Source organism: Idiotropiscis lumnitzeri, unplaced genomic scaffold, assembly GCF_059441095.1.
Source record: "Idiotropiscis lumnitzeri isolate Australia: NSW breed Sydney's pygmy pipehorse unplaced genomic scaffold, RoL_Ilum_1.0 HiC_scaffold_48, whole genome shotgun sequence".
Classification (NCBI taxonomy): domain Eukaryota; kingdom Metazoa; phylum Chordata; class Actinopteri; order Syngnathiformes; family Syngnathidae; genus Idiotropiscis; species Idiotropiscis lumnitzeri.
The window spans coordinates 174,555-187,350 of record NW_028283586.1 but is presented as its reverse complement, the minus strand read 5'-3'; the positions used below and the strand labels follow the sequence as shown (position 1 = coordinate 187,350).

General features: G+C 41.1%; 1 protein-coding gene across 7 annotated transcripts in view; it reads left to right on the top strand.

Moving 5' to 3' along the window:
• Window positions 1–12,796, top strand: part of LOC148315726 (uncharacterized) — a 138,162-nt gene that overhangs the window by 124,005 nt on the left and 1,361 nt on the right. For 2 of the 7 annotated variants that reach the window (XM_088287386.1, XM_088287385.1), the window contains 3 exons: window positions 3,273–3,368; window positions 4,425–4,577; window positions 4,685–4,761. The exons of 1 other annotated variant lie outside the window; for it this stretch is intronic. In XM_088287386.1, coding sequence (XP_088143512.1) covers window positions 3,273–3,368; window positions 4,425–4,577; window positions 4,685–4,702 — 267 coding nt within the window. In that variant the 3' untranslated portion in view covers window positions 4,703–4,761. Of the gene's footprint in view, window positions 1–302; window positions 419–1,938; window positions 2,040–3,272; window positions 3,369–4,424; window positions 4,578–4,684; window positions 4,762–11,905; window positions 12,007–12,099; window positions 12,143–12,796 lie in introns of those variants that run through there. 4 more of the 7 variants (XM_088287389.1, XM_088287388.1, XM_088287387.1 and 1 more) reach the window with 3 other exon arrangements.

Below are 12,796 nucleotides of genomic sequence, written 5' to 3'. Positions count from 1 at the left end.
ACTGTGTACAGTGTATGTCATTGTTTTGAAACTAAATAATCTTAAAGTTTTTTTTTACGTAACCAGGTGCAATTGACATTTGTACTTTCAGTCCTAATACATACTGGCTAATGCAATGCTGGAAAATGAATTTTGGCTGGTCTGTTCCTTTAAAATCATAAAGAAGGGCTCTGCTCTATCCCTCACAAGAAGCAATGTTTCAAACCACCCTACATTAGTATAGTGGCCCAAATGAATATGATGACTCCTTATTTGTGTGCTTAAAAATATGACGAAGCTAACTTGATTTCCCTGTTAACTAGGTCGAGGAGTATTTACCAAGGCCCCTTTCAGGAAAGACGACTTTATTCTTTATTATGGAGTACAGAGGAAAATTGATAGATTCTGATGAATCTCAACGCAGGAAGATGGATGGAAGAGGCACTGTCTTTTTGTTTGACTTCCGCCGGCAAGAAAAAACTTGGAGGTGAGGCAAAGATTGAGATGTTATCTTATTTTTGTTTTTATTTAAAAAAAATAAACACATACTCATCCCATAAGTGTTAGGGGAAAAATCATTCTCTAAGCAAAAATGTATAATTACTTTTATTCATGCGTTGAATCTGTACAAATGAAAATATAGATCATGAAGTCTCAAAGACAAGCTGTTAATAGGGTCTGATTCCAATAGAAATTTCTTGTATGATTTGATTTAGATTTTAAAATTGTGGATTTCCTATTTTTATGTTTTGTGTACACAAGATTGTCTCAAAGATTAATTTCTGACATTGATTGAATAATTGTTTTTTTTTTTTTTAATCTATTTTAAGTGTTGATGCAGCTCAAGAAGATGGCAGTCTGGGAAGACTGGTTAATGATGACCACATGCACCCCAACTGTAAAATGAAGAAGATGACAACAGAGGACAGACCACACCTCTGTCTGTTTGCGCTCCGAGACATTGATGTTGGCGAAGAAATAACTTAAGACTATGGACCAGCTGGCCTTGGAGAACACAGGTTTGTAAGATGCATCTTTAAGTACAATAACAGAGCCCACTTGTGGTGTTCTGGTGATGTAGTTTCCAATTAGTTTGGCAATCTAATAAATGTATGTGAAGTTTCTATGGAAGTTGAACATGATGACTGACTGGGGGAGTTCTCCATTGTCCACTATCTGTAATTCAAATTTGTGGGTCTGAGTCAAAGTTTGGCTCTGCAGGAACAACGAACTGGTCAGGGAGTGACAGTATTACAAAGTTCTGCGTTACTCCTTTCTGGGCGGTGGCCCTGTTAGGCCATCATATGCCATATTGCAAATATCCCCATTGTGGGACTAATTAAGGACATCTTTATGTTGTGGTTTCCCTACCAGAACCAGCACCAACCCTGTATATTCATGATATAAAACACTGTTTCAATTTGATATTTAGCCTTTCTATACTGTAAAAATAGAAGACCCCAGGCTTTCCTGCGCGCCCTTGCCCAATTGGTGGTGTTCAGGAGACAACCTGGGACTGAAATATCAGTCACAACCAGTGTTGTTTTCGTCACTGATGACTATGACGAAAATACTTCGTTAACGCCCCTTTTTTAATGACGATGACAAGCTATACGAGGTTCTTTTATGACGAAAACATGACGTGATGTACATGAATTTTTTTCGTTGACTAGACAAAATTGTTAGCATGTGGTTCATAAATTATTTTATGTTGCTTTTAGTGAAATAAAGCCACAACAGTTGCCCAACAAAATGTTTTGCTTCTCTGCTTATTTTGGAGCAGTGAGTATTGATTCCACTGTTGCCACTTTTTTCTGTTTGTAATGAAGAATCCTTAGTAGTCCATCCAAAAGTCTTTGTTATTGGGTGGAAACCTTGAATGCCTTGTTTTAACTCAAATGGACTTAAACCCATCCATCCATCCATCCATCCGTTATCTGTACCGCTTCTCCTCACTAGGGTCGCGGGGGGTGTTGGAGCCTATCCCAGCTGTCTTCGGCAGTAGGCGAGGTACACCCTGAATTGGTGTCCAGCCAATCGCAGGACATGCATAGACGAACAACCATCCACGCTCACACTCATGCCTCGGGGCAATTAGAGTGTCCAAGCAACTTGCCATGCATGTTTTAAGAATATGGGAGGAAACCGGATTACCCAGAGGAAACCCACGCAGGAAGGCCGGAGCCAGAATCGTACCTACGACCTCAATATTGTGAGGCCATCATGCTAACCAGTTGGGCCACCGTGCCGCTTGGACTAAAACCTTTGTGAATAAATTGACGAAAACTAGGGTAAAACTTTTTTTGCGTTTCCGTCGATTAAAACTGGACTAAAACCCTTTTTTTAGTTTTCGTTGACTAAAACTGGACTAAAACTATAACGAATTGGGATGACTAAATGTGATGTAAACAAATCAGCACTTTGTCCAAATGACTTGGACAAAATCTAAAATGCCTGCCAAAAACAACACTGGTCACAACACGTGTCTACAGAAGATTAATTGGCATGGGCGAAATTAATTAGTTTTATTTCATTCATGAGCTTATGTTTTGTTTTGGGTGGCTAAGGCTTAAAATGTGTAAAAATCTAATCCAACCTCAAATATAATTAATTCAATAAATTTATGATGCTACTAAAACATCGAAGCAGCCTCCTCCAGGCTTTACAGACTCAGAAATGGAGGTATGCGTATCGTGTGCTCATCCTGTCGTGTCTCGAGATGTTAAAATTGCAGTTAGATAGACGTGTGCTGATTAGACAAGACTTCTAATATATCTGGTGTCACAGGATATTTGTCAGTGAATGTGTATGTCTGGTTTGAGGCTCACTCAGCTTTTTCTTGTGTTGTGGGGTCCAGTTGAGTTGAATTGCGAGTCAGGTATGTTGGCCATCTGACACCCAACTGTCAGGTTTGCGTTCGTGGGGACCCCGTAGAGCCATTTTTATTGTTGACATAAATCATAGCTAATCATCTTTTCCTTCATTATCATATGAAATACAGTTAGGAGTTGTATGTGCCTTTACTATGTTATAATCTTAGAACCTACCAGCCACTACAGCTGTCCGACAAGAAGACTTTTGGCTGTCCTGTGCTCCATTGCGGCCCTGGTGGCGTTCAAAAGACAACCTGTGACTGAAATATCAGTCACAACATATCTCTACTGAAGATTAATTGTCATGCGCTAAAGTAATTGGTTTTGTTTCATTCGTGAACTTGTTCGTTAAAATGTGTAAAATTCTGATCCATTTTCTTTTTTTTAATTCATTAAATTAATATTCAACTTGTTCATTAGGATGGAGGACAACCGACAATGACTGAATCGGCTGAGGTTGATGCCACCAGAACATCGAAGCAGCCTTCTCAAGGTTTGACAGACTCTGAAAAGGAGGTATGCGTATCATGTGGTCATCCTGTCGTGTCTTGAGATGTTAAAATTACAGTTAGATAGACCTGTGCTGGTTGGACAAGTTTTCTAATATATCTGGACATAAATCGTAGCTAATAATATTTTCCCTCATCATCATATGATATACAGTTATGCGTAGTGTATGTCTTTACTATGTTACAATCTAAGAACCTACCAGCCACTACAGTTCTCTCATTGGGAGACTTAAGCTTTCGTCAGGCTGTCGACTGCTGCATTGCCCTCTTATTGGCTTTAAGTACACAACCTGTAACTGAATTATCTGTCAGAACAGAACCTATGTGTCCACAGCAGGTGATTTGGCATGTGGATTCTTCAGATTTTTAGAAAATAGGTAAAATTGTGATCAAAAGTTTAAAATGTATAAAATTCTGGTATAGTTTGCAATAGTATATCTATTAAATCATTTCAAAACTTCTTAACAAGGATGGAGAACATTGGCTGTGACCGAATTGGTTGAGGTTTACATTACCAGGACCATTGAGCAGCCTCCTCGGGATCTACAAATTTAGGAATGAAGATATGCATCCCATGTTACAATCCTGTTATGGCCCGAGGTTTTGAAGTTGCAGTTACATATTGGGCTGGGCGATATGGCTGATAAGTACATAGCGATATAAGTATTTCATATGGGTCCATCGATACACATTGAATTCTTTTTTCATATTATTTTATTCATTATTTTTTTTATTTTCCAATATTTTCACTGCCCTGTTAAAAAAACATTTAATGTAGTTTTCCTCCCGGGAGCTTTTTGTTACGGTCAATTAAGTGTTTTTGTTAAATATAGCTGCGTAGAATAATTATATGCATTATTATCGTACCACAATGTTTTGGTTTTGCAAATAATTTCCTAAAATCATTCTAATTTTGTTATTACATTATTTTGTCATATCATTCATCAATATTTTAGTTTTTTTTTTTTTCAAATAGAATTAAGACCTTTTTCTGTGCAGATTCCTCTGGGGATTAAGTATTTAATGGGTTCTCAATTTTCTCTTGGACTCTGATGCAACCCAGTCTCCTCCCTTGGACAAAAAATATGGGCTGAATCTTCCTTGGAATAACGACACAGATTCTGACGAATCATTGTCAAATCCTGCCCCTGAACTTTGTGCCTCAGACCCAGACCATATTACTATCCCAAGGCTCAGGAGGACCAAAAGTATACAGGTAAACAACCCATATAGATTTCAGGGAATCTTACAAGCAAATTGCATATATTTTATTGGTCTCCTGCCTTCTATCCTTTATATTTCGTTGTTGTTGTTGTTTTTTAGATTAAAAAAACAGGCTGACTTTGGAATGGATAAGCATTATTACTCCAACTCAGATGACAGTGGAGATGAATATATTCCGGATACAAGTGAGGCCTCTGATTCAGACGGAAGTGAATCTTTGAAAATTGTGGACCCTCTCTTGAAGTCTAAGAATGCCTTCAGAGATTTTTCTCCCACACCACGAATCTCAAAAGCCACCTCAACGCAGGTTGTTAATCAAGGGCGTTCACCCGTTCGGAGGAGTAGCAGCACTGGTGTGATTCTTGAATTCTATGGCTCTTCAAATATTTGTGCAGTTTAACACAAATCATCCAAAATAGAATTCAAGCACATCTGTGACAGAAATTCAAATTCAGAAGTCAAAGAGAGAGAACAAAAAAAAAAATCTAATGCTGCGCTTCTTCCGAAGACATATACTGTAAACATTAAATGTATGTTAGGACAATCTTGAAAAAAGTATTAGAACACCCTTTACTTTTATTTCTTGTTAATTTTATTAACCAAAATATGTCCATTTTTATTACAGATTAATGAATACAAAATTAAAACTCTAATCAGCTACTTTTTAATCGTTATATTTGTATAAACAAATGTTATACATCTGTGTGTTAACTTATACAAGAAATGACGGAAAAGCAAGGGTGGTTTAGTATTTTTTTATCGTATATAGTCTGTATAATATCTTTAACCTATGCTGATGCTGTTTAATACTGATTTAAATAATAATAATAATGTCATAATCTGTTGGTTTTACATGAACAAAACCTTTCAAGCACTTTTTAAAATTCTAAATACTACCTCTTGTCAGTAAGTTGGTTCACAGCACTGCCTTGGAGTGAAAGTGTGTAGTGCTGAGACAGTCGGTATGTGCTGAGTCGTCTGACGTTTGTGTGACTGGTACCCAGGAAGGTAGCAAAACCAGGCAGTGTGTATGTCGTACCCAGGAAGGCAGAGAAACCAAGCAATATGTATGTGGTACCCACGAAGGCAGAGAAACTAAGCAGTGTGTATGTGGTACCCGGGAAGGTAGCAAAACCAGGGAGTGTGCATAGATACAGACCCCAAAAGTGATTAAAACCAAATAAAGTCCCCAGAAGATCATCTGTAGTCAGGTGAAGGACCCTGTACTTTGTTCAACTCATTTACTCCCTTAGACGTACAAAGACGTCTTTTAATGCAATGGCGCCCTCTACCAAAGACGTATAAGTACGTTTCCTGTCTTTTTTACGTCATAGTGTACATAAGGGTCTGATGCAACCTCTGACTGAGAATCAGCCTTGTCCGCATTGTGAATCATGTAAAAATCACCCAGCAGGGGGCAGAGGTGCAAAAGATCCGCCTTGAATCTGCGCCAGAGGTACAAATGGGGGGGCGGGATCCTGGGGTAGACTTATAAGTGTGGAGAGCAGCGTGGGTAGCAGCAGCATCGGCAGCACTAGCAGCAGTCGCATTAGTAGCGTTAGCAATGAAATCCTCCAAGCAAATGACGATCGAGGAATGCTTTTTTGTAAAAAAAAAGCTTCCTAAAAGCATCAAGGCGATGGAGACGCTTTGGTTGAGAGGATGACGCTTCGTCGTCGTCACAACAAAACGGCGTCTAAAGAGGGTGCGCGTGCCTTGCGGCCTGCATCGCCTGCCTTCGGACAATAGCCAAAGCAGCTGAGAGTCCTCACCAGATCCCCCCGAACGAGGAGGTAAGCGCTCGCAAGTTACCATTGAACATGTGGTTTTACCCCTCATGCTTTTATTGTACATATCATGCATCTTGCGGGCAGAAAATGTCGCGTAAATGTGCAGTTAGACGCGAGCTTGCTCGCTGACTTCCTCATCCGGCCGCCTCTATTGCACAATTACACGCGAGCGTAAGTCCTCGCCGACGAGGAAGTAAACGCTCGCAAGTTACCATTAAACATGTGGTTTTAGCCCTCATGCTTTTATTGTACATATCATGCATCTTGCGGGCAGAAAATGTCGCGTAAATGTGCAGTTAGACGCAAGCTTGCTCGCTGACTTTCTCGTCCGGGCGCCTATTGCACAATTACACGCGAGCGTAAGTCCTCGCCGACGAGGAAGTAAACGCTCGCAAGTTACCATTGAACATGTGGTTTTAGCCCTCATGCTTTTATTGTACATATCATGCATCTTGCGGGCAGAAAATGTCGCGTAAATGTGCAGTTACGCGCGAGCGCATCTCCTCCCCGACGAGGAAACAACAATACTGAATGGTGTGGTAATCATGCATACTTTCTAAAATTCACAGATTGTGCATCCCGCGGCAAGAAAGTTCCTCCTCGTCTTGTTGGTGTAAAGAAAGGTAAATTATAATATGAAACTTCACACGCCAGCAATAAAATGCAGCAATAAATATATATTTCCAATTGTTTGTATTTCTGTAATTTACAGGTTGTGCATCAGGAAGCAGTGGTTCCGGATGGCGTCACACTGGATGGCAACCGAGGAAAATCGACTTTACAGCAACCCCTGGACCACTGAATGCCGCTGCCCATTTGGAGTCTGAGGAGCCAGCTGATTTCCTGCAGCTGTTTCTCACGGATGAGCTTCTGCAGCACATCGCGGATGCCAGCAATCACTTCCCAGACAATTATTTTCACACAAACCCCAGTGGACAAACACAAGCTCGCCTATTTTCCACGGACCAGCAAAGCCAGACCACAACGAAAGTGTCGGGTCTGTTTGTGCAAAGGCAAACGGAGTGAAACAAGAATGTGGTGTGAACTATGTTGTGTGCCCTTGCATCAAGGCAACTGTTTTATTTTATATCACACAAAAAAAAAGTATGTATGACACTGATGTATTTCATTTTTGTACATAGTTCAACAGTTCAGTCGTTTAGTGTTATGTGCAAATAAATTTATTTTATCAAAAACATTTTTTGTGCTTTTTTTTGTTATTTTATAGAAGGCATGCATTATTTAGATGTTAGAGGTGTCATAAAAGCCATAAATAATAGTGTCAAAATTCAAATTATGGTCAAAATGCATCAGTTTACAAAAAGCTCATTTTCTCAGTTTTTTCCCCAGGGATTGGAGTTTTCATGAAATTTAGCTATTTTCAAATGCCGATTGCTCAAGAATGGAAAAAGATAGGAACAAACATTTTTTTCTGTTGAAAGAAGAGAGTCTCATCTTTCTTCGGGTGTGCTCCATGTCTATATAGCATTAGAATACTATATTCTGTGGGCCTTGCAATATTAGTCAAAACCCAGGAAAACGCTGGGATTGAGCGGGTTGCTCCAGTGAAAATGGCTGGTATTTAATGAGTTAAGACTGGTTAGGACATCCGGCTCGCAGTCCCAAGGTGCAGGGTTCGATCCCGGGACCCAGCTTTCCTGTGTGGAGGTTGCATTTGTGAGTGAGTTTGAGCGCAGATGGTTGTTCGTCTTTGCGTGCCCTGCGATTGGCTGGCAACCACTTCAGGGTGTGCCCCGCCTACTGTCCGTTGACAGCTGGGTAGGCTCCAGCACGCTATCCTTGTGAGAATAAGCGGATTGGATATTACATGTATGTGTTTATGCCCTAGGCCAGGCGAGGGCAAACTACGGCCCGGGGGCCACATGCGGCCCGTTAAGTTTTAATCCGGGCCGCCGAACTTGAAAAAAATTTAATGAATAAACCTTGTTAATGTTTTATTTTCTAAACACTGTGGTTTTCAAAGACAAATATTATTGTTGGAATGCTTTTATTCACTTTCATTTAAAATTAAATGTATTTTTTTTCTCAGATGAGGTGAGGTTTCCAAAACACTCCATCCATCTGCTCCTGGTCCGGCCCCTCTGTCATATTTTAGAACCCATTGTGGTCCTCCAATCAAAAAGTTTGCCCGCCCCTGCCCTAGGCTTTGTGTCTTTGCTTGGTTGACTGTGTAATGAGTGTATGAATGCATTTCTTTCTACCAGACACCTTGGACTTCCCATGGCAGATTAATAATCTATTTTATCTATCCATCAGGGTCACGAATGTCATTTGATGAGTAGAGAATTTAGAGTCTCCAATTAACCTAATATACATGGATTTGCGCATGGAAACCTGAGAAAAAGCCCTTAGTCCTACTTTTCCATCTGAACCACTTTATCCTCACGAGGGTCACAGCCGTGACATCCCAGCTGACTTCAGAAAGTAAGTGGGCGACGACTCATGATCTCTTGGTTGAATAATATTGTTAGGGGCTCAAAATGGCCCTCTACAATAAAATGGCAGAAGAATATTACATACTCTCTGGCAGAAGAATATTGCGTTTTTTTTGTTTTGTCCAATTAACTTAAATAAAACTTGGGAAAATTTAATGATTACATGTAAACCAGCTGGTCTTCCCCATACCAAGCCCTGGCTAAAACTGACTGAAAAATGCATGATGTGTGCCTTTTAAACTCCTCGGCCCATCCACTATGCCAGGGATGGGCAAACTTTTTGATTGGGAGGGGGGGGGCACAATGAGTCCTAAAATACATTTAATTTTAAACGAAAGTGAACAAAAGCATTACAACAATATATATGTCTTTGAAAAACCACAGTATTTAGAAAATAAACCATTAACAAGGCTTATTCATTTAATTTTTTTCAAGTTTGGGGGGCTGGATTGAAACGTTTAACGGGCCACAAGTGGCCCCCGGGCCGTAGTTTGCCCAAGTGCCCTAAGCCAATTGATTCTAAAAAATAACAGTTTTCTTCATCAAAACAACATTTTATGATCAACATAAATGTTAGTGAGTACATAAAGGTATACTCATTCGATCTATCATAACCCCATGCACTTAGACTGTACAAAAAAAAGAAAATTTTTATTTTAAAACCTAGTATTTCGCCATGACGTCACACGCTAGCGTCAAGTGCTTGGCGCTAAAAACCCGGAAGTAACAGCGGCGCTCGGTTTGAAAGTGGAGAGTTGTGCATGGTAGGCGAATTCGGGAGAAATGTTTGTTGAACACGAGGACTGTGGCGTAGAAGATGGTTTAACAGCGATCTAGTGCGCACCCAACCGTGATGGCTGACCAACGAAATAAATGCGGACCGACGGAGTGGACTGACAGGACGTGGAAAACAGGTGTGTGGCATGTGTGCGTGTGCACGAATGTGGGAGCGCGTTCACTATGGTGGCAGCGATCGCAAAGCAGCAGCACCACTCCTTGACAAAAGTATTGTACTTTCTCTGATGTTTTGGGTTTGCTCTGCTTTGGGGTTTGTAGTTCTGGCCACGCAAAAGTAACAAAGCAAGTTCTTGGATGTCTGCTTTTTTCTTGAACTGTTAATTGGTTAACATCGTGGCTCTTATTTTTATCTAATGTATGGAGTTTGGTGGCTATCTATATGCACAACTATATTAGTTGCACTTGAAATTGCATACAGAAAATTAGTATAAATAGGTTACGCTATAAAGTATAACAATATTAACAATCGTTATTGTTGTTACTGTTTATTTATTTTATTTTGCAATAACTGTGCTCCAAGCTTAGCTGTTGTGCCAGCTGCCAAGTAAAAATATGTAATCTCACTCAATAATAGGAATAAATACTTAACTAACATCTCAATTTTTCGGGTTGGGCTGTGGGGGAGGGGAGGGTGGCTGCCTGACATAAAGCAGACTGTCCTGCACATGCGCAGACCAGCCGAGTGTGTGAAGTGTGTGTAAGTGCAGTACCGGGACCGACCACTAGACAGCGATCCTGAGTAATTTTTCCGCACACACATTTCTAGCACACTCGTCTTGTTTTTGTGACCTTCCTGGGAAGCCCTGAAACTTTGACAGGACCTCCCCCTGAGCTTCTTATCACTGAATTCAATGCTCTTTTTTGTGGGGCCCAGATTTTTGGTCCCCACAAAAATTTTGGTCCCCTACAGTGGGTGTGCTGTCCGATGTTGGTCCCCAACATGTAGCTTATACAAACACACACACACACCCCTACTTGTTTTTGTGACATTGTTGGGCCACCTGAGCAAAACTCACATTGTGGGAACCACCCTTTCTAGTGGTTGTACAGCTCTGAAAAAAATCAGGCAGTGTCCAGGAATTTAGTTAAACACAAAAACCACTTCAAATTACCAATTAATGACCTGGAGGTCAAATGAGTGACTCAAGTGCATGTAATTCAGTCACTGTAGCCCAAAGATTCTCTGGGCCAGTGGATGAACCATTATTCGTCTTGGACAGCATTGAAGCAGGCCGTAGCCTGGTTTCTAAAGCTGAAAGACTTACTGACAGAGTAAAGGAAAATAGAAAGGAGTTAATCACATTAGGTGAAGAAGGCAAGATGAATTTATTCAAGAGAACTGTCAAAGGAAAGTATTTGACCTGCGACGACTTGGATAAAGCAGAAAGAGAACTTGTGAAATACTGTCAAAGGCGAAGTTTCAAAAAAGATTTAGCCATATTTGAAAAACAAAAAAGGGTGAAGAAAAGTAGCCCACTTTACAAGTTCAATATAGTACTTCAAGATGGTGTCATGAGGGTTGGTGGACAGTTGAGCCACGCAGCCATGCCTGAAACAGCAAAACAGCAAGCCATCTTGCCAAGGATTCACATAACACAAAGCTAGTCCTGAGATACATTCATGAGATTACAGCTCACGCTGGAAGGAACCACATGATGGCTAATCTGCATCAACAGTTTTGGATACCTCGAGCTGCTAGAGTCATCAGAAGAGTGCTACCTGACGATCCGCCTTTCAAGAGAATTGGCGTTGATTATTTTGGTCCATTCTAAGTAAGTAGGGTTAGAGGACAAGTAAAGAGATACGGCGTGATTTTTACATGTCTCGCTGTACGAGCCGTACATCTGGAAATTGCATCTTCACGTGACACAGATGCTTGTCTCAACGCAATCCGAAGATTTCTTGTCAGAAGAGGACAAGTGAGAGAGATGTATTCTGATAACGGAACCAACTTTAGATCAGCTGACAGTGAAATGAAGAAATCAATCAAAGAATGGAACACTAAGTAAATCGAGAAACACTTGCTGCAAAAAGGTATTCAGTGGCATAGCAATCCCCCAGCAGGTTCCCACCACGGAGGAAGCTGTGAGCGACTTATTTGGTCTGTGAGAAAAATCCTGAATGTCACTGTAAAAGAACAAATTTCGGGTGAAGAAAGTCAATATACCTTGCTTGGTGAGGCTGAAGCAGTTATAAACAGCAGGCCTATCACAAGGACATCTTCCGACCTCAACGACTTGGAAGCGCTCACACCTAACACTCTGTTGTGGCTGAAGGTCAAACCTGAGTTACCTCCTGGAGTCTTCTGTAAAGACGACCAATACGCCCCAATACGTACCTCTGGGAATGAGCTGGTCAGCTCTTTAAAGAGTATTATGTAAGTTGAAATACATTAATCCATTTTTCTTTTTTGGACCATCTTTAACTGTGTAGTGTGTAATGTCTAAAATACAAAATGATCAGATTTTAGGGTGCAGTTGACGACTGTGGCACAGGTCCTCGCTCTACAAGTGCTAATAGTCTTCGGCAAAGAGAAAAATCTGCCATAAGGTACAGAAAACATTGGCATCAGAGTAAATGGATGCATGTTTTTGCAATGTGCGAGGAAACTGGCGAACTCAGAGAAAACTACGCAGGCTTGGGAGAACATGCAAACTCTACACAGGAAGGCCGGAGCCGGAATCGATCCCACAACCTCTGCATTGTGAGACCATCGTGCTCACAAGTCGCCCACCGTGGCGGCCGTCCATTATGAATGCCATCCCACCATCCATTATCTGTACGGCTTCTCCTCACAAGGGTTGCGGGGGGTGCTGGAGCCTATCCCAGCTATCTTGGGGCAGTAGGTGGGGTACACCCTAAACTGGTTGCCAGCCAATCGCAGGTCACACAAAGACAAACAACCATCCGCGCTCACACTCACACCAATTTAGGGTGTCCAAACAACCTGCCATGCATGTGTTTGGAATGTGGGAGGAAACCGGAGAACCCACGCAGGCGTGTGGGAAACATGCAAACTCCAAACAGGAAAGCCGGAATCAATCCCGCGACCTCTGCATTGTGAGACCATCGTGCTAACAAGTCGCCCACCATGCATCCCTGCTAAATAAATGATTAATTTTTACATTTTAGTATTTGTAAGCGATCTTGTGTTCATGACAGCATTT